This window comes from Hyperolius riggenbachi, chromosome 6 (genome assembly GCF_040937935.1).
Source record: "Hyperolius riggenbachi isolate aHypRig1 chromosome 6, aHypRig1.pri, whole genome shotgun sequence".
Classification (NCBI taxonomy): Eukaryota; Metazoa; Chordata; class Amphibia; order Anura; family Hyperoliidae; genus Hyperolius; species Hyperolius riggenbachi.
Genome location: NC_090651.1, coordinates 284,685,655 through 284,707,954, shown reverse-complemented (window position 1 = coordinate 284,707,954; position 22,300 = coordinate 284,685,655). Strand labels below are relative to the sequence as shown.

At 43.2% G+C, this 22,300-nt stretch overlaps 1 protein-coding gene across 2 annotated transcripts in view; it reads right to left on the bottom strand.

Moving 5' to 3' along the window:
* Window positions 1–22,300, bottom strand: part of ABCG4 (ATP binding cassette subfamily G member 4) — a 113,864-nt gene that overhangs the window by 50,082 nt on the left and 41,482 nt on the right. For both annotated transcript variants that reach the window (XM_068242852.1, XM_068242853.1), the window contains exon 4: window positions 15,321–15,438. In XM_068242852.1, the coding sequence (XP_068098953.1) occupies window positions 15,321–15,438 (118 nt within the window). The remainder of the gene's footprint in view (window positions 1–15,320; window positions 15,439–22,300) is intronic.

Here is a 22,300-nt window from a genome sequence, read left to right as displayed (position 1 = left end):
TTTAGTCGGGTGAATTTGATTCGCTAGGTGAAGTTTGTGTATTTTATATTCCAGATTAGATAAAACCTCCTTCCGTTCCCTCTTAAATTTAGAGGCGATCTGAATGAGGCTGCCTCTAATCACCGCCTTATGGGCTAACCATACCATAGCTGGAGAGATGTCTTCAGATGCATTATGGAGGAAATAGTCATCTAGGGAAGATTCGACTTTCTCATAGATCTCTGAGTTATATAGGAGTGACTCGTTCAATCGCCAAGGTGATTTCTGTGTTTTTGGGGTCAGAGAGTGAAATGAGGCGAGTACCGGGTCGTGATCCGACCACGGACACAGGAGTATCCTGGAATATATTAACGAGGAGACCAAGTGCGAGGAGGCCAGGACCAGGTCAATCCTTGCGTAGGAGTTGTGTGGTGCCGACATATGGGTATACCCCTTTTTATTGCCATTGAATTCCCTCCACAGATCAGTAAGGGAATGTAATTTCAAGAGGTTATCAAAGGAGTGTGTAATTTTTTTGGCGTCTGAAGGTCTAACAGGGTGCGTTCTATCCATCAGATTATTGGGGGCTATATTAAAATCGCCCACCCAAATAAGGGAATCATATGTAAGAGTTAAGAGAATATCAGAAACCTTAGAGGCTATGATAAGTGCTCTATCTGGGGGGGCGTACATGTTGACAATACATAGGGTTTTATCTTGGTGTTGGCCTAGTAAGATGCTGTATGTTCCCTCCTCATCATTAAGATGTGACGATAGCTCAAATGGAAAGGTATTAGCCAGCATAGTCAGGACTCCTCTTTGTTTCTTATGGTAGTTAGAGAGGAATGTTCTCTGATATTGTAAGTGGAAAAATTTCGGGTGGGACTTATCAGTGAAATGCGTCTCCTGAATGCATATCACATCCGGAGAGGATCTCACCAGTTCCACAATTGCCTTCTTCCGTTTTTGAGGAGAGTTAAGACCTCTGACATTATGTGAGATTAGGTTAAAGGTTTTGGTGCTCGTCATGGATAATGATAGATCCGAGTGGTAGAGTAACGAGCACTTGACTCAAAAAGGGTCAAGACATCGGGGATGCGTGATATCAGGGTAGGCAAGTATCGGCTGCAAAAACATAGAGGAACACGATTCTCAACTCTAAGGGTAGGGAGAACTGCTGTGAGTTCAGGTTCATAAGCTGGGGGGAAGGGGTTAGCACAAGTGTGCAAAGATAATGACCGAAGAAGGGTCCACGCTATCAGCGTGGTCCATATTCCAGACACCATCCTAGAGTTGGGGGACAACAACTGTGGTCCCAACTTGAACTGCCTTAAAACCTATAAGAAACACAATATATAAAACCTAAACACCAGGCATCGGGGCATATATGTCAACAATATATCGCTAAGGCTAATGATTAGTCAACCATATAAACATAAGAAAAGACATCACCAATAAGGATAATATTCGAGTGGTATCCAGGGTGTTCATTCATCCTAAACCTCGAATTATGGCCCATATCAGGGCGGATGTAGAGAAGTCAAGCCCATCATCATAAAGGGGCCTTCTGTTCTGAAAGGAGGATTCTAAGGAAACAATAAAGTCTCGTGTGGGTCAAAAGAATCTGACATCCAATAGTGTTAATGGAATAACGCAACCCATATCATAAAGGGGTTAGTCCTCAGAGCTCCCAGCGGTGACCTACCAGAGATGGGTCCTCTTGAGTCCTACAGAGAGGGCATCAAGCTGCGTCCATGTCAAGGGCTCTTGGACGGTAGGATGAGGAGCCTCGTGCTGTGTTCCATGACTGGGTCAGTCGTCCCACACGTCTGGGTTTAGGCTGTTGAGTCGGAGGAGAAGGTAAAGTGAAGGGTATATTGGCCTCCGTAAGAATTGTCTTGACCTCCTCAGGCTTCTTGCAAGTGAAGACCTTATTGTCAATCTTAAAAGTGATCATAAAGGGGAAGCCCCATCTATAGCGGATGTCTTTTTGTTGCAACGCCAGGGTATAAGGCCTCATCTCGCGTCTCTTGAGGATTGTCATGGGGGTCAGGTCAGCAAAGATCTGGACGGAGGACGGGACATCCGGGAGGGATGTCAAGCCCCGAGCTGCTAATAGGATCTTATCTCGGATATCCTCCGAGAAGAATTTCGCGATGACATCTCTTGGCAACTCTGGATTGCGCATTTTGGCTAGGGAGCGGTGTATTCGCACTACTCGAAGCAGTGAGGAATCAAGCTGTGGTAGAAGGGCTCCGAACAGATTCGCTGCAACCGCCTCCAGATCAGTAAATGATTCCGGCAGTCCTCGTAGGCGCACATTTGACCTTCTGCTTCTGTTCTCTAGGTCCTCTAATTTAGCTTCTGCATCCTCTAGTCGCTCATCATGCTCATCTATCTTGAGCCTATCTTCATTGATGACTTTGACCATCTCGTCAGATTGGTGTTCGAGTAGGTCAACCCGTTGGCCCACATCAGCAATCTGTTGCGAAAGCTCGTTGACCGCCCCACGAAGTTCTTGCTTGAATACGGTCCTCATCATCGCCATCAGTTGGTCAGAGGACATTCCTAATGGTAATGCCTCTGCTTGTGGTGAGCTTGGATATTCAGGCGATGAACGCGTATTTTCAGGGCTAGAATGCGTATGGTCATGGTATTGATGCGTACTTTTGGCCTGCCCTGCATGCGTACGTTCGTTCGCGGGATGCGTACTTTCTTGCCCTTGACGCGTACTTTCAGTGCGGGCGGCATGCGTACTTTTCTGTGCTGGATGCGTAACGGCATGTGTAGCATGCGTACTTTTGGTATTAGCAGGCGTACTTTTTACTGCGGCATGCGTATTTTTCGGCTGCATGGCGGCCCGCGCGGCCTGACTTACCAGGGCCTTTGGGGAGATTTGGGATCCTCGTTTTGGGGTCTCTGAGCGTGCGGGGGCCTGTGCATACCTCTGGGAAGGGCCTGAAGTGGTTGGGCTGTCAGGATGAGACCCAGCTTCTGACGCTGGGCTTGCAGGTTTTTCCTCTGTCTGGGCCTTGTCGGCCATTTTGGAGAATCTTCTCTTGAAGCTGAGCGGCGAAAGAAGGGGTCTATTGGAAGAACGGCTTCGGATGGGGTAATGTCGAGGGGACCCAAGCATTCCTAGAGTCCTAAGCAATCCGGGGATGTATGTCTTGCCCCGATCGGTGCAGTATTGCTGCGGCAGTCAAGCTGGGAAGCAGGAGCTCAGTGAAGGTGCATCCACTTCAGTAAGCGCCTCACTAGCGCCCCCCTATCCTATCTTTTATTTGGCAAAAATGGCTGTAGCAAGATACAAGAAAATGTCAGTGGCAGACCTAGTAAACTTGTGTGAGGAAAAAGGCATTATGACGTATAGAAAAAAGAAAGCGCAATTGATCGACAACTTATTGCGACTGGATACCCAGCCGGAGCAGATGCTGGGAGAGCACACTCCTGGTTCAGACGGTGCTGTAACTGGGGCAGAGGAAAGTGAGCGGTTGGAGCAAAGCAACCCACTTCCAGACCCAGAGGAAAACGGGACCACGTCTGAACCGGTCGCTGTAACTGCTGAGGAGCATGGTGGCCGGCAGGAGCCCGCCCATGCCAACCTGTTCTGTGTTCCTGATGCTGGAATGCAACCTGGATTACAAAGGCTGTTGGAGACAAATCCTGATCTGTACATGCAGATTTGTCAGAGAAAACGCTGACCGGGCAGAACGCCGGGAGCAGGCAGAACGGGAAGCCTCCGAGCGCCGGTGGTTTGCTGAGAGAGAAGCGGAAAGCGAGGAGAGAGCAGCCGCACGCAGACATGACCTTGAAATGGCCAACCTGCGAGCGCAAGGCCAAAATCCCTCGCAAAGTTCTCCGGAACCACGGCCCACAGCAGGCCCGTTTGGGACTCCCAAATTTAAGTTCCCAAAAATGGAGAAGGGAACCGACCCGGACACTTATTTACACTCATTTGAAAAGACTTGCCGTCAGCATCATCTGCCCCAGGAGCAGTGGGCGAGATATCTGACACCCAACTTGCAGGACAAAGCGCTTGAGGCGTTTGTGGACTTACCCGCTGAGAAAGACAATGACTATGAGGCGATAAAAGCTGCGATTATCGCCAAATACCAGCTGACCCCAGAGGTCTATCGCAAAAAGTTTCGCTCCCTGCAGAAAGGCCACACCGACTCTTACACCGACCTGGAGAGTCGCCTGCTGACCGTGTTCAGGCAGTGGTCGCGGGGCCTCAAAAAGGACTCTCACCAAGGTCTGGAGGACCTCATCGTGCAGGAGCAGTTGCTGAACTGCTGCACTCCAGATGTCCGGCAGTTTGTCTTGGAGCGGATGCCTGAATCCGCCAAAGCTGCCGCAGAACTTGCAGACACTTTTGTGGCCACCCGTGTGCCGGACAGCCGCAAACCTCCAGTCCAGAGCTGGAGAGGGGGGAGACCTATGCAACCCAGCTCTCCTCCCCCTGCGAACCGTGGGAATCGGGTCCCACAGCCACAGAGGCTGGCAGCTGCACCTGCTGTTCATTCGTCTGATGCGACCTATGTCCCCAAGTGCTACCAGTGTGGCGATCGAGGACACCTCAAGTCCGCCTGTCCAAAGGCAAAGATGACAGCGCCAGGGCCTAGTCAGAGGCTGCCTAGCAACCCCTTTTCCTCCCCATCGGCTCTGGTTGTCGGCAAGGAGGGCACCCATCGCAGCTCCGATAACCATCAGCTTGTACGGGTGAACGACCAGATTGTCACTGGCCTCCGAGATACCGGCGCCGACATCACCTTGATTCGTTCCCACCTTGTTGCGGAAAAGGACATTATCCCTGACAAGCACCTCACCCTCACAGGAGTGGGGGGCACCCTTTCCCACATTGCCCAGGCTCGTGTGGAGATCGACTGGGGTGTAGGCCCCCAAGAGAAAGTAGTCGGCATTTGGGATAATATCCCTGTTCCCGTGTTGCTGGGAACTGACCTGGGCAGGTTAGTGTCGTATTATGAGCCTGCCGCCAGCCAACGGGAAACCCCTGCCAACCCTCAGGTACTGTGCACCCTTGGGACTGAACAGGAGAGGGGAGGGGATGTGGTAGTACCTTCTACAGAGGTACTGGGTTTGAATGTACAGCCATCCAATCCTGGCTTTTCTACTACAGAACTTGACAATGATGCTCTCAATATATGTGTAACTAATGTAAATGATGACAATGATGGTGATATTGATGTTATACCTGTGTTAGCAGTGACTCGCAGCAGCACTGCTAAGCGCCTGAGCTCGGAGCAAGCAGGAGGCGCTGCAGCCCCCCCTCCTTGCTCCAACCCCAGGGATAGCACCCCTCAACAGCTGGTCACCTATACCACAGGCCAGCTGGCTGAGACTAACGGTTTTAACCCGTATGCGTGAATCCGGCTCAGATAGTCAGATCTGACCCAGATTCCTGTATACCGCAAGGGGTTAATAGAGCGTTCTCCAAATCCTAGTATAATTACAGTAGCGGGCTGTGCAACTCGCTTGGTGGCAGATCTTTGAATTGTATTTGTGTGTGGTGAGTCGGTTGGTATCAGAACGCTCCCTTTGCGAGTCAGTTCATCAAATTGCGAACGCGGGTTACCCTTCGTGATGAACAAATGACCGTGTGAGAGGATTTCTGACGCTGATCGACTGACCCACCCGCTGACCGGCCTAGCGGTCTGTGACAACGGGGACTAATGGAGGACACAAAGGGGCATAGAGGAGGACACAAGGAGGACAGAGGCGGACACATGGGAGACACAGGAGGACACAAAACGGAAGACACAGGGGAACACAAAGGGGAATAGAGGAAGACACAAGGGTGACAAAGGGGCGTAGAGGAGGACACAGGAGGACACAAGGGGTACAGAGGACAACAGGGAGAGACCAGAGGTACAAGGGGTCATGAGGTACAAAAGGGGCATAATGCACAAGATGCCCCTTCACCATGGATGCACCAGGTTTAGTATATATTGTTTTCCCTGGTTTTTGTCCTCTAAACTTAGATGAGTCTTATGGTCAATAGCGTCTAATAGTCCAAAAAATATTATTCCTGCCATATGTAATGAGACCGCGGCACACACTGAAGGAGCTGGGAAGGATCTATGTAATTTGAATCTGTGCTTTGTATAGACTTCTAGTGAAAAAACAGCGGGGAACTGAAAACTCTGTAATGTTCTTTAAACAATACTAAATAATGTTGTCATGGTTTCCAGCGATTTTTCCTTCTTGCAGTAAAAGGTTATTATAGCAGCTCCAGGTTGATATGAAAAGGTTTTATTCAGTTGTTAAAAATGGCTTGTGTACTGATGACATACAGTACACTATGAAACATTTAGTACTAAAGTGGTGTTACCTTTTCATTTGTAGTACTTAGCAATCAAAAAATAAAAAAAAAAAACACTCAAAATAAGTTGCCTCTGATTAGCTAACGTTAGATGTTATTTTTGTTTTTCAGCAGGCAGAATCAGAGGCAGATGTTCAGTAGGTAGAGAGAGACATATGGATAGGCTAGGTTAGTAACTGGTTAACAGTCAATATGAAAAGGCAGAAACATAACCAGATATGCCAGGATGGTAAATGGATAATACATGGGATCACCAGGCAGAGAATAAGTCAGAAGGCAGGGTCAGTAAATATGTAATAACCAGCAGTATCACCAGGTAGGCTCTGCAACAGGTGTTTGATAGGCAGAGATATGGCCAGGTTAGTAACTAGTTAACAGTCAAGAACAACAGGCAGAGACATAAGTAAGACAAATAGACAGGCTGGGTCAGTAACCACCTAATATGCATTTCAGCAGGTAGAGAATTAGACTAGAGTAACAAGCAGGATAAGCTGACAGGATAAGCAACAAATAATCAGCAAGAAGAGGTATAGACAGGCTGGGTTAGTTCCTGGTAGCAATCAAAATCAGTAGGAAGATATACAGTTATTAGACACGCCAGGACAGTAACTATGTAGTAAACAAGATTGACAGGTAGAGAAGGACAGGTTGGGTCAGTAACAAGCAGGATAAGCAGACAGAAATATGTAGTAAAAACCTGGCAGGTACAGTGCAGATGTAAACTAGTCAGATTTTTAGATTGGACGGTACATGTTTATTTTAAAAAAAATTTACTTGGTTCAGGTTCATTTTATGTCCACGGAAAATGAAAGATCTGATTTTACAATACATCAAATTCATAAGTGTGAAATTATTTGGTTAGCTATTATGGCAACTACAGTAAGTATTCCTGGTCAAAACTATTTACAGTGAGAAAAGTAAGTGCTTCTAGAAGCATTGCCAGACAAATATCCATAAATGCAATCTAATTTAAAATCTGCTAAATATAAATGCTTTAAAGAGACTCCGTAACAAAAATTGCATCCTGTTTTTTATCATCCTACAAGTTCAAAAAGCTATTCTAATGTGTTCTGGCTTACTGCAGCACTTTGTACTATAACGGTCTCTGTAATAAATCAATGTATCTTTCCCTTGTCAGACTTGTCAGCCTGTGTCTGGAAGGCTGCCAAGTTCTTCAGTGTTGTGGTTCTGCTATGCACTCCCCCCTCAGGGGGGAAAGAAACACACAAATGATCTCTTGAGATTCAAAAGGAATGCTGTATACAGCCTGCTTGTGTATGGATGTATTTTCTATGTGTGGACATACTGTACATCAACCTACTTCCTGTTTTGGTGGCCATTTTGTTTGTTTATAAACAAACTTTTTAAAACTGTTTTTAACCACTTTTAATGCGGCGGGGAGCGGCAAAATTGTGACAGAGGGGAATAGGAGATGTCCCCTAACGCACTGGTATGTTTACTTTTGTGCGATTTTAACAATACAGATTCTCTTTAAAGGAATACTTAAGGGAAACAAAAAAAATGACATTTACTCACCCGGGGCATCCCTCAGCCCCCTGAAGCTGGATGGTGCCCTCGCAGCCCCGCTCCGATCATCCTGTCCCCGCCGGCGGCTACTTCCAGGTTCGGCGACAGCCGCCGACAGGCTGGGAACGCGGCTGATTTTCCGCGTTCCCACTCGCTATATGCTGCTATAGCGTAGCTATATACGCTATAGCAGCATATAGCGAGTGGGAACGCGGAAAATCAGCCGCATTCCCAGCCTGTCGGCGGCTGTCGCCGAACCCGGAAGTAGCCGCCGGCGGGGACAGGACGATCGGAGCGGGGCTGCGAGGGCACCATCCAGCTTCAGGGGGCTGAGTGATGCCCCGGGTGAGTAAATGTCATTTTTTTTTGTTTCCCTTAAGTATTCCTTTAATGTCATGATTGCTACCAAAATTATGGAAAATGATCTTCATTCTTTTGTGCAGCCTTGTGATAAAAAAAAAAGTATTGGGAACCTTCCTGATTTAACCCCCTAGAATATAAATTCACATTAAATGGTTTCTGCTCTCTAAATTAACTATTTACTTCTAGCATACCTCAAATATGTGTGGCATTATCTGCATACTGAAATCCATATCCTACTGTTTATTTAGTGGCCTGAAAAGCTGTTTAGCTTTTACATGAGCACATGAGCTGCACTGATCAGATAATGGACATGACAATTAAAGCACTGCCATATTTTTGGAACAGGTTTTTTTTTTTTTCAGCTTGTGTGTTTTGATAAATGTTATGTACTTTCGAACAATTTATAGTCACTGCTTATTATCACTATGCACTTTATTATGCACAATCCTAGGGACCATCATTTAAGATTAGCATTGATTGATTTTTGGTATATCAGCCAGCTCACTGATTATAATCAGTCCAAGGGGATTATTTTACCTGTTTTTACATTTTTATGTGTTTTGTGCATTTGTCTTTAATAGAATTTGTTATCATCCCATCCTAATGGATTTCTTTGACATTTATTATCCCCATCTGGGCAACCTTGTTTTGGAATACTAAGTCTCTAATTCCCCCCAGAAGATCTGCCAACCTTAGTCCACGACCTTCATTACATCCCGACTGGACTACTGTAATGCTCTCTACACTGGCCTTCCAAAAAAGGTCTTGTACCGCCTACAGCTGATACAGAATACTGCTGCCGTCACTGCCACAAAACGCCAGTCCTGCACTCCCTTCACTGGCTACCTATAGAATGGAGGGTACTATTCAAGATCGGCCTACTGACATTTAAATCCCTGAATAATCTGGGCCCTGGATACATGAAAGATATGTTGCAGCTGCGTAGCAATCCCCGCATTCTCATATCCACAGGTTCTAATAATCTAGTCATACCCAGAGTCCACTTGGAAACTTTTGGTCCCAGAGCCTTCTGTCATGCTGCCCCTACGTTTTGGAACTCCTTACCTCAACAGATCAGGACAGCTCCATCCCCGGACGTGTTTAAATCCAGACTGAAAACCCACCTGTTCTGTTTGGCATTTGCAGAAAAATAACTTTTGTTGTGTGAATACTTCATCCTACTACCAATTACTGAATCTGAGAGAGCCTAAGTGCTTTGAGTTCTATGGGAGAAAAGCGCTATAGAAATGCATTTCTATTATATTGTATTGTATTGTATAATACTTTGACCCATACACCCTGAACAAGCATGCAGATCAGTTGCTCTGACTCAAATTTTACTGGGGTAGTCGTATGCTTGTTACTGGGTTGTGACTCAAGATCAACATATAATTTTTACTGTAAGTTCGTTTCTATGACTTGACAATGAAAAATAAACTGGGCAACAAAATGATTCATGTGAAAGCAAAAATACATAAACCTCTGCTGCCCAAGAGTGGTTTATGCCTTGGTATGGTCTCTTCAAAATGTACAAACTAGATATGCATTAAAAGTGCAAATGTTATTAAAATTCCACAAAAACAAGCACTTTCTGAATTTTTACATTTCAGTAATACTTTAGCCGCCGGAGAGATACGTAGAGTGTGCATTTTTTTTTGTGCAGACTGGCTGCGACTGGCTGAAGTTACAGGACCCAGTACCGTAGGGGTAGAAGACTGAGGGCGGCGGCATGAGAGCGATCCGTGCGGAGGGGGCGCGGAGGGGGCTGGAGGAAGCCCCAGGTATCTATAAATCTTTTGCGAAGAATCCAATGCGAAGAATCCTGCTATGGCTATCTCTTTATTATTTTAAACAATAAAAGAGCTATACATTACTGACGTGGTGCTGTGGATTCTTTGCATTGGATTTCGTTTGACTCATTTGGGCTATTGAGTCTTTTCGCTTAAGCACACGTCTGTCCCCGTTGGGTGCTTGTCTACCTGGTATCTGTATAAATCTTTTATATTTTATCAGCTCTGGTTCCCTTTAAGACATTAATTGGCCTGTTGCTGATATATGATGCAGTAAGGATAGGAGAGCCAATGGTTTATGCAGTTCTTATCTGACACTGTGACAACCTCTTTGAAATATCAGACTCCATTACAGCCTTCTTGGGCGAAGGGACAGCCTGTTCATGTTGCTAATTTAGTTTGCCCTTGCCGGCCTCTGAATATTGAAAACCATCAATCCACACTGTGCTGAGTCTGTTATATGTTTACAAACTGAAATCCAGCAAAAAAGGATCTCACTATACACATATATGTACGGTATAGATAAAATGTATACAATGTGTAAAAGTGTACATTTTAACATGTACAAAGAAATGAACGGTTTTCTATTTTTTAACAATAAAAACAGTTTCTAATTTTATGTAGTTTTATTTTAATAGAAAGAGAGAATATTAACCAGAAAGCCAGGAAAAAAATAACACATAAAAAAAGTTATAAATTGACTTTCACGTCATTGGCCTCAATTCACTAAGATCATGCTGGAGATAATAAGGCAAGAGAAAACTTACCACCACTAGTAAGAGAGTTATCTTATCTCTTCATTCCTTACGTTACCTCCTCTGTAGTTCATTTACCTCCTCTGTAGTTAAGTTACCTCCTCTGTAGTTATTTTCACACGCAGTTAATGAACAGCCTGTCTTTAACTCTGGAGTTATTTTAAGGATTAAAGAGTTAACTTAAAGACAGAAGAGTTAACTTTAGGTTTGCCTGAGGTAAAATGTTTCCTGAATACTACATGCCTTATCACCATGGTAACAACTCTAGAAGAGTTATTAAAGACAGGAGATAAGCTTAGTGAAGTGAGGCCATTGAGTGAAATAAGTATTTGATCCTCTATAACCCAGTCAGTATTTGGGCTGCAACAGATTTTCAGGTCCCTCAAAATGTGCCTCCAAGATTGCAGGACCTCATTCAGTGTGTCCCATGCAGTATGTTCAATGTTTTTGCCAGGTGTGTAACCACCTTGTAGCATTATCTGGCCAGCTGTGGAGTGTTTCCAATTTTCCTGTGTTCCCTGAAGTGGATCCAAAGCTCTGACGTACCCCACAGTGTACAGCTTTGTTAGCCTATCTGCAGTGTGTCCCCAGCTTTATAAAGCTCAATAGCTATTACTCATTTCCTCCGTTAGCGAACCTAACATGTGCAACCCTAATCCTTTCCGCATGCAGCCTTGAGTCTCTAATGTGACTGCAATGTGACCTCTGAGATGTGTCCTTTCTGGATGCTGATGGAGACTGTCATTATGACCATCACATTGGTAGTATTGTCTCGCACTCACTAAAGGATCAAACCCATAGGGCTTGATTCACAAAGCGGTGCTAACTGTTTAGCACGGGTGTGTTAAACAGTTAGCATGTGAAGTGCCGTTCGCGAACTTTTGCGCGCACAAAGTGCCGTGATTTGCGCGATCGCGGACTTTTGTGCGTGCAATTTGCCGCCAAATTGCGCGCGCAAAAGTCCGCTATCGCGCGAATCGCGGCACTTTGCGCGCGCAAAAGTCCGCGCACGGCACTTCACGTGCTAACTGTTTAACACACCCATGCTAAACAGTTAGCACCCCTTTGTGAATCAAGCCCATAGTCTTTAAGGGGAGTGCAACAGCTGAAAAGAGCCCACTATGCAGTATTCAACAAGGAAAAGAGCTGGCACACCCAAAGTTAATCTTTATTGGTTCCATGTAAAAAATATGGCCAATGTTTCGGAGCCACATAGGACCCCTTTATCAAGGTGATATTTACTCAGAGGCAAAGATCTGTCTGCTGCTGTGAAAAAGTTCCTGCAAAGGAAGTGGGAGTCTGACTCCTCAAACACTCGCAGAGAACGATGTGTGTTGTCTGCTGCTGCTGATCCCAGACAACACACATCGCTCTCTGCGAGTGTTTGAGGAGTCAGACTCCCACTTCCTTTGCAGGAACTTTTGCACAGCAGCAGACAGATCTTTGCCTCCCAGCAAACATTGCCTTGATAAAGGAGTCCTACGTGGCTCTGAAACATTGTCATAATGGCCTCAATTCACTAACCTTAACTCCTGTCTTTAATAACTCTTCTGAGCTGTTTTACAGTTATCACAATTATATCACCATGGTGATAACTGTAAAACAGCTCAGAAGAGTTATTAAAGACAGGAGTTAAGGTTAGTGAATTGAGGCCATTATGACTAGTGAAAAAGATTGTGATCCCACCGTGCCACTGTCCTCTGCAGTCTATAGGTAACTCTAGTAGTGCAATTAGAAAATGACTGCTCTCCTATTCATGGCCATGCTAATGACAACCATAGGCATCAGTGGTTTGTTGGATGGACAAGCATGAACCAGATGCAGATCCATCAGGTAATATGTGCAGACTGCCTGCTAGGATCAGGCTTGAGAGCACCACACGGCATTAGGGAAGTGAAATATTTATCCAGGATCATGGCAATGAAAATGCTTTCCCCTATTTTAATACAGTGATCCACTTTAGGGAAGGCATTAAAAAAGGGACTTCACAGCATAGCTATCAAAGTTTTAAAATGACACTAGCATTATGCATTTTCATTATTAACAGCAACACATTACTGCAATTTGTAACAGCACCTGAAGGTGGCATCATATTTTCCAGGGGCCAGAGGTCTGCATTAAAGTGTACCCAAGGCATCATGTTGCGTGATGAGATAAACATGTGTATGTACAGTGCAGAACATATTAACAAGCAGGCTGTTTCACTACGTTTATTTTGCTGCCTGAAAGAGTTAACCTTTAGGCATGAAAGTGACAGCTTCTGTCTTGTTGGTACCTTGTTGGGAATATAGTAAACATCACAGATAAGCAAATTACAGACATACAAGTTTTCCTGGCAGAATACAACATCTGAGAGCACGAGCCAATACTTCATGTGTTTTCATTTAGGGACACTTAATAGGCTGCCACTGAGCAGAGACAATAAAACATTCAATCTAATTTTTAAATGTTTAAATATAAAACAAAACCATGGCAAATATAAAAATAAGTCATTTTTTAGGACTAGGAGGATAAATACAATTGTTTATCTTATCAGTTTTCTTTCATCTTGGGTTCACTTTAGGAAATAGTGGATCACATAGAAATAATTCTGACTTCTATGCAAATTATGTGTAGATTGTATGCCCCATAGAATTAGGCCAATCAAAATTGACAGTTGTGGTCCTGTGTTAGTCACAAAGAAAATCTGAAGACATAACAAGAAAAGTTGTTAAGGTAATATCTTTAACCACTTCAGGTCTACAGGTTTCTTCCCCTTCAAAACCAGAACAATTTTCACATCACACTCCTCCCATTCATTTGACATTTGATACTTATCACACTGAAATTATGTATATATTATTTTTTTGCGGGACAAACTAGGCTTTCTTTGGGCAGTACTTTTTGCTAAGAATTATTTTATTTATATGCATTTTGGAGGGAAGAAGAAGAAAAAAAATGAAAAAAATTCACAATTTCTCAGCTTTTAGCGATTGCAGTTTAAAAATAAAATGTGCTATTGATGATGAAACAGACACATTTTATTTGCCCATTTGTCCCGGTTATTACAACATTTAAATTGTGTCCCTAGTACAACGTATGCCGATAATATTTTATTTGGAAATAAAGGTGTCTTTTTTCTGTTTAGTATTTATTATATTATAATAATAGTTACAAGCCTTTATTTACAAAAGCCACAGTAATATACCCTCATGATAAACATATTAAAAAAAAGTCCCCAAGGTAACTATTTATATATATATTTTTTAAATTGTGTAATTTTTTTTTAGTGTTTTATTTTGGTAACTGTGGGGAAGGGGAGGAAGGGGTTTAAAATAATTAAAAAAAAAATTAATTTTTATATGGATTAGTGTATTAGTGTATTTGGATGTATTTTTACTTTTTAGCCACAAGATGTTGCTACACTGAGTTCTGTGTTGAATAAATATAACACAGAACTAAGTGTTTACATTTGTTTCTGTCGGGTTGTAGTTTTAAAAACAGAGCTTCCGGCAACATCACACACACAGTGATTGGGGATAGAAACAGACATTATCCATTCCGCAACCACGGAGGGACAGGATTGCGGCGAATGCTGACTAGAGACACGTGGTGATCGTGAGTGGCAGCATAAAGTAAACAATGCACATATCTACGCCCCTGAGCCTGAAGTGAAGTTTTGCGGGGCATATATAAGCGTAGCGTGGATCCTCAAGTGGTTAATGACTATAACTATATTTCCTTGCAAGCTTGCATGATCCAGTTCGGGATCATGCCAGAAGAAGATATGTAAAGTTTTGAAAGCTTGCAAAGCTCCGTTGTTATGTCTTCAGATCAAAATTGTCAGAATATTTGACTGGCCCAATTCCAAGCTGCATACAATTTGCATGAGATCTGCATGCAAGCTGGGCTCATTTGCATCTCACTGACCATTTCTATTTGCATTATATATTTATCTATTTACATAGGTTCCCATAGTTTATGATTATCGCAAGCTGCAGAATAACTTTGACAGACCCCAAAAGCTCTGCAAGCTGGCATAATACCTCACATTAAAGAATGGCAACATGATGAATAAATATTGAAATGATGGTCCTAGCTCTCCATTTTGTAGAGACTGATATATATATATATATATATATATATATATATATATATATATATATATATATATATTATGCATCATGCACAACATATCCTTATAGTGGACATGACCTCAGAACTACCTCTCTGTTCTAAAAGATAAGCAACAGCCTAATAACCTTTACAGAAAAGTGTTTCCTTGTTACAGCTTATCGAGCTCCTCAGAGATGCTGCAGTGTTTTTACTTCCTGGTTTTCTGGGAGCACAGAAAGGGTTAACATCCTGTGTTTACCTATTAGCTATCAACCCAGAAGACGTGGCAGGACAGCTGGGAGATCAAATTACACTAGGTCATTACTTGCTGAGAAGAGAGAATGAGTCTGTTCTTCATAAACATATGAAGGGTGGACACAGGGTGGATATCTCTGTGTTCTCCTTCTCTCCTGTGCAAGAGTTCAGGTCCGCTTCAAAAACAATGTCAAGGTAACAAGTGTTACTTACCTGTATCCAGCCAGAATGTTCATTAGTGTGGATTTTCCTGCCCCAGAGGGTCCCATAATTCCAATAAGCTCCCGGTTGCAGAACATGCCAGACAAGCACTTCAGGAGGGTTTTGTATCCTAGAAGGAGTCATATCAATAAACAATTATTCAATGCATGCTGAGCAGTTGACTATATCTGCAGTGCCTGGTGAACCATCCTAAAGCCTGTCACTGACTATAAGCTGGATATACGGTTCTGTGTAATTAAAGACCGTTGCTATGTTATAAATCAGCAGCTCCAGAGGCATTTCCTAGTTTATAGCTGGAAAAATAAATAAATAAGTTGCATTAATCTAAACTGTCCTTTTGTGACGAATATTGGTTATTCTATTTTGCACTGGAGGAAGTCATCATAGTGCATGGTGTGTACCAGACATACTGTCTACATAGAATTGGGTATTTATGGCATATCTTATGGTTGCTACACACCACACATTTTTCACTTCAGATCCTACTAGAGCAAAATATCCGAGCAATATTCAGATCTGACATCAATCAGATAAAGGTGAAAGCGAGTGTACACATGTATGCGAGACATAGGACCAGATACAGGTCACTCTTCTCCTGGGTTTTCTCCTACGTGATATTTTCACATTGTAAATGGAATGCATTTAAAGTGGGATTGTCAGCCATATAATCAAATTCCATTTACCCACTGCACTGTGTTCTTTATGCAGCTTGCAACCTTACCCTGCAATGCAAGCATTCCAATCTAATCAGAAAGGTTTCTGCTGTAATAAATCTTCTCAGTCAGCCTGGCTTCTATAAGGAAGTTTGTCATCTCCCCTCCCACATTCCTGCTCCTCCCTGATTGGCTGAGGGCAGTTCAGTGAGCTGCTGAAATACGATATATGCTGTGCTTATTTTTGCTTACAAAGCAAGCCACAGGTGACAGTGCCGTTTCTGGGAGGAAAAAAAAAGAGTAAGGGAGAAAATTACATCAGGATTTACTTCAGTGAGAGGGAATAAAAAGAGAAAAAAAGAATTCTCTTTATTTACTTTTACAATTCAGTTAAATCAAAAGGTGGACAGCACAATACATATGCTATGTAAGTAAAACAAATATTTATCTACTTATATATGTGTTGTTGTTTTTTCCTGGTATAGTATGGCTGTCCCTGCTGCTTTAAGGCCTCAGCAAGCAGGAAAGTACTCAATAATTTTGGCAGTACTTTTCCACCCAATTTTTGGTACTTTTTCAATTGCAGGTTGCAAGTCATTTTAAAGTGAACCTGAAAGTTTGAAAAAAAAACAGATTGTGTCTGCGTTAGTTTCCTCCGGACACTCTGGTTTCCTCCCACATCCCCAAAACATACAGATAATTTAAAGGTATACTATTGATTGACATATTTTTTCAACTGAGATAGAAAATGTTTGGGAAATGCTGCTAAGTGTTGCTGTATACATCTGAATCCTTATCTCTCTATTTACTGTTGTCTAATCCCTTTCACACTTTTCTGACTGCAGTCTGCTTAAATTCTGATGGCAGACTCAGCCATGAGGGGAGGAGGGGATTCCCTTCACAGTGCATCATTAACTCTATGGGCTCGATTCACAAAGCGGTGCTAACCCAGTTAGAGACTTTAGGCGTGATAACCATTGCACCACGCTGGCGAGAAGCCAGTTTAGGCGTGATAAGTTTAGGTGTGATAAGTTTAGGTGTGATAAGTTTAGATAAGTGTAGATAGCGTGCAAAGTCCCGCACGCAAAGCAGCGCCATTAAACTCTATGCGAAGTGCACCAGACTTTGCTAGCGCAAAACTTTTGATCAGCTGTGCACTGCGGTGCTAACCCAGTTGGTGCTTAAACTTATCATGCCTAAACTTATCACACCTAAACGTATCATGCCTAAAGTTATCACACCTAAACTTATCACACCTAAACTTATCATGCCTAAACTGAGTTTAGGCGTGATAAAGGGCTTTTCACCAGGGTGCTAACTGTTAGCACCGCTTTGTGAATCAGGCCCTATGGGCCTGATTCACAAAGCGGTGCTAACAGTTAGCACGCTGGTGAAAAGCCCTTTATGGGCCTGATTCACAAAGCGGTGCTAACAGTTAGCACGCTGGTGAAAAGCCCTTTATCATGCCTAAACGCAGTTTAGGCATGATAAGTTTAGGTGTGATAAGTTTAGGTGTGATAAGTTTAGGTGTGATAAGTTTAGGTGTGATAAGTTTAGGCATGATAAGTTTAGGTGTGATAAGTTTAGGTGTGATAAGTTTAGGCGTGATAAGTTTAGGCGTGATAAGTTTAGGCGTGATAAGTTTAGGCATGATAAGTTTAGGTGTGATAAGTTTAGGCATGATAAGTTTAAGCGCCAACTGGGTTAGCACCGCAGTGCACAGCTGATCAAAAGTTTTGCGCTAGCAAAGTCTGGTGCACTTCGTATAAAGTTTAATGGCACTGCTTTCCGTGCAGGACTTTGCAAGCAATCTAAACTTATCTAAACTTATCATGCCTAAACTTATCACACCTAAACTTATTATGCCTAAACTTATCACACCTAAACTGGCTTTTCACCAGCGTGGTGCAATGGTTATCATGCCTAAAGTCTCTAACTGGGTTAGCACCGCTTTGTGAATCGAGCCCTATGTGTGCAGAGATCTCAGTCAGAGACAGGCAGAGCTTTCTCTCACAGTGAGCAGAGGAAATGTATCTTATGTGCAACATAAACATCTGTAATTGTGTGTGTGAAACCTGATATATGAAAAGAAAAGCCTGTCAAGTAGTCTGCTTCAATATTACACTGTTCTCAGCATGTCAGGTTGCAGAGATTCTTACAGATTCATACCTCTGCAAATGAGACATTCCAAACGTAGCTAAAACCTACACACAATGAATTAAAGTTTTAGTCTCTGATACTTAACATGAAAAGTAGGAAAATGTTTACACAGATACTTAGACATTATTTGTACATTGTCATTTTAGAGCACATGGTTTGATAGAGTTCCTTTAACTTCCCCCTAAAATTGTCCCTAGACTATAACAGATATATATGCTGGACATATGAGTATAGTAGGGATTAGATTGCGAGCCCCTCCGAGGGACAGATAGTGACATGACTATGTACACCCTGCAAAGCGCTGCGGAAGATAATACTTGTATTTAAAGGGAAGGTCCAAGCAAAAAAAAAAAAATGAGTTTCACTTACCTGGGGCTTCTACCAGCCCTATGCAGCCATCCTGTGCCCTCGTAGTCACTCACTGCTGCTCCAGTCCCCCGCTGGCAGCTTTCTGACCTCGGAGGTCAGGGCCGAATTGCGTACATTTTTACACATTCCCGCTAGTGCAGGAACATTAACACATACATTTTTACGCGTTAGTGGTGCAACGCGTACATTTTTGTTCCTGCACTAGCTGGAATGCGTAAAAGTGTATGCAATGTGGCCCTGACCTCCGAGGTCAGAAAGCTGCCAGCGGGGGACTGGAGCAGCAGTGAGTGACTACGAGGGCACAGGATGGCTACATGGGGCTGGTAGAAGCCCCAAGTAAGTGAAACTCATTTTTTTTTTTTGCTTGGACCTTCCCTTTAAGAAGGCAAATTTGTACTTTACAGTGTTTGATAAGGACTTTTAGTTTTCTTTTAGGATACTGCATAAAATCCTTGTGGTAAGCCATCACCATGAAGCCACTTGCAGCGTTCCTCAGCCTTTCATGGGAGACCCATGGTACTTTCACTATCAGGAAAATTTCAGTTTAAAATGGGAGCCTAATCATGTCAGGCTCCAACCCGCATCAACGATGATTAGTTAACGCTGGTGTAAATCTGTCCCCATAATCTCTGATAATCCCTGATTAGTTTGTAAGGCTATCCCTATTTTCCTGTTCCCAGTTTTGAAATGAAAGTCACAAACTCTATGAAGATCCCAGGAATAGAAAGTGAAAGAAAATCTGTCTAATGAGTACATAGACAGCAATAATAACAGACAAAAGATCCTAACTTATTACACTATTCAATTCTAAGTCCCCTTTAACAGCCTGACTGCCCATCCTGTTCACCAGCTGGGTGCTTGCTAGCGTTCGGCAAGGGCATTGGAAAGGCAGCCCTCTATAGAGTCACATCTGAGCGTGGCTATGACTTTATGAAATAGTGAATGCAAATTTACGGTAGATCTTGGGAAAGCAATAGATGTAGTAAACTTGAACTTTGCAAAGGCTTTTGACACTGTTCCCCACAACGACCTGGCAAAGAAGCTAGGAATACAGGGACTACGGGAAAATGTGTGTAGGTGGATAGATAATTGGTTAAAGTGTATTCGAGATAAGCTTTTACGCATTGCATTATTGCTCCCTTACATTTATCTATAGGGCATTCCTCAAGCCAAATACTTTTTTTTGTTTTAATACCCTAATTCCCTATAAACCAAACAAGCCTCGCCCACAGCTCCTCCAGCGCCTATGAGTCCCATGTAGCAAGTGCTCATGGGAGCTCAGTCTGGGGAGGAGGAGGATTTTCCCAAAGGAGGAGGAGGAGCCGTTACCAGCCAGAGATTTCAGAGGCAAGGGGGAGGAGAGACGAGGAGAGGGAGGTGGAGTTTTCACAGGCTGAGGGGTGGAGATGCAGAGCAGCTTGCCTGTGTAATGACAAGCAGAATATGGCTGCTCTCATTGTATCACAGGAAGAAATAATCATATATTGCTGAAGCTGTTTGCAGCTAGATTTACTGTGTAAACTATCTAAACTTTAGATAAGATATATAGACAAGTTACTTGTTATAGTTAGTTTTTCATCTCAAATCCACTTTAAGAGACATAAAGCAAAGAGTGGTGGTAACCAGGTCATACTCTAAATGGGAAACTATTAGCAGGGGTGTCCTGCAAGGGTCAGTACTAGTGATTAGAGATGGCCCGAACCTCCGATTTTACTTCCGCAAAAGTTTGATTCGCACGAACTGTCGCAAACCGCAATAGACTTCAATGGGGAGGCGAACTTTGAAATCTAGAAACACTTATGCTGGCCAGAAAAGTGATGGAAAAGATGTTTCAAGGGGTCTAACACCTGGACGGGGGCATGGCGGAGTGGGATAGACACCAAAAGTCCCGGGGAAAAATCTGGATTTGATGCAAAGCAGCATTTTAAGGGCAGAAATCACATTGAATGCTAAATTGCAGGCCTAACGTGCTTTAAAACATCTTGCATGTGTATACATCAATCAGGGAGTGTAATTAGTGTACTGCTTCACACTGACACACCAAACTCACTGTGTAACGCACCGCAAACAGCTGTTTGTGTAGTGACAGTTATGCTGGACTGGTGCGCACCATGGCGAGAGTGCAGGCCGTGGCGGTTTTCAAGCCCATATGGTCGCTGGGCTGTGGTAGCTCAATGATAGAACAACAGTGACTGTCCAGCTAATCAAATTTGGTCTGTCCACAATGAAGCAACGACCTTATTATCTTGGGTGTGCCCCCCCCCCCATGTGTGTGGAGCAAGCTAACAAGTCTGCAAGAGCCTAACTAAGCTTTCGCTCTAGGTCTCTGCACAGCAGCTCTCCCTTCTCTAATTACTGCAGGCACATGAGTGAGTGAAAAGCCTGATGCTGCCTGCCTTTTATCAGGGAAGGGGGGGGGGGGGCCTCCAGGAGGGAGTGTAGCCTGAATGGCTACCCTGTGCCTGCTGACTGTGATGTAGAGGGTCAAAGTTGACCCTAATGATGCACTATCGGGGAATCGAACTTCTGCAAAAGTTCCCGGTTCTCCGCGAACGCGAACCATCAAAGTTCACCGGGAACCGTTCGCCGGCGAACCGTTCAGGCCATCTCTACTAGGGATAAACACGAATTTCGCATAATCATAATTTTTCATCGTTATTCACAATTACAATACAAAATGTTGGGAACAGTCGTAATTAATTTTGTTTGTAACCATAATTTCGCAATTTCATGTAACCTTTGCATGCCCTGACATATATATAAGTATTTTATGGGGAATGGTGGAAACAAGACAAAAAAAATAATCTTTCAAAAAGATCTTGTAGTTTTTGAGAAACTCATTTTTGTCATTTCTGAGCTAAAAAACATTTTCCTTTCCATTTTTAAAATCGATTTCCATTTTTAAAATCGGTCTTTTTGAAAAAAAATGTGGGACTTATTCCCACTATTTCCCTTAACATATGTAGCAATATTGGTGACATTAGCATGTATGGGGGCTTTCCTATTAACCGCTAAGGTCGGTACCAAAATTATGCTTCATTACTCAAAATTATGAATGGATTATAGGAAATCAATTGAATTTCCAAGTTGTAATTACATAAGAAAGTTATTGTGAAATGTTATGTAAAATGTAGCATAATTATAAATAGCAGATTATGATCATCACTAGTCAGTACTAAGTCCAATTCTTTTCAGTTCAGTTATTAATGATCTGGTAAATGGAGTAAAGTTAACGTATATACTCACGTATAAGCCACATTTTTGGGACCAAAAAAAGTGGCCCAAAAGTTGGGGTCTCGGCTTCTACGCGAGTCTCGAGATGGTAGTGACCCCTCTGCATGCAAAAACTACAGATTCCTTCTATTTCAAGAAGCAACATTTTAACTTGTGGTTCATTCCAGTCAAGAGCTAACAGTTTCCTTTGGGTCCCATGCAAACTGGTGGTTCTGGTTCCCCACAATTTAACTGGATAATCTGAAACACCATCTTACTAGCCCTACATATTAGGCCTTATTTATTAAGGTCGCAAGTGTAAGAACACGGCGCTGGAACCCTCACAGGGAAAACAGGTCCCTGGACTGCCGGTGCCAATCCTCGCTCAGGTCACCCCCGAGTATTGGAAGCATTGTACAGAAGTGAAGAGGCGGCACAGCACTGGCTTTGCTAATTAAAGCATATATTGTAGCAGAACAGCACACACTACATGTTACAAACCATCACGGTCCTTGATCACACCTGATGAAGGACCGTGATGGTTTGTAACATGTAGTGTGTGCTGTTCTGCTACAA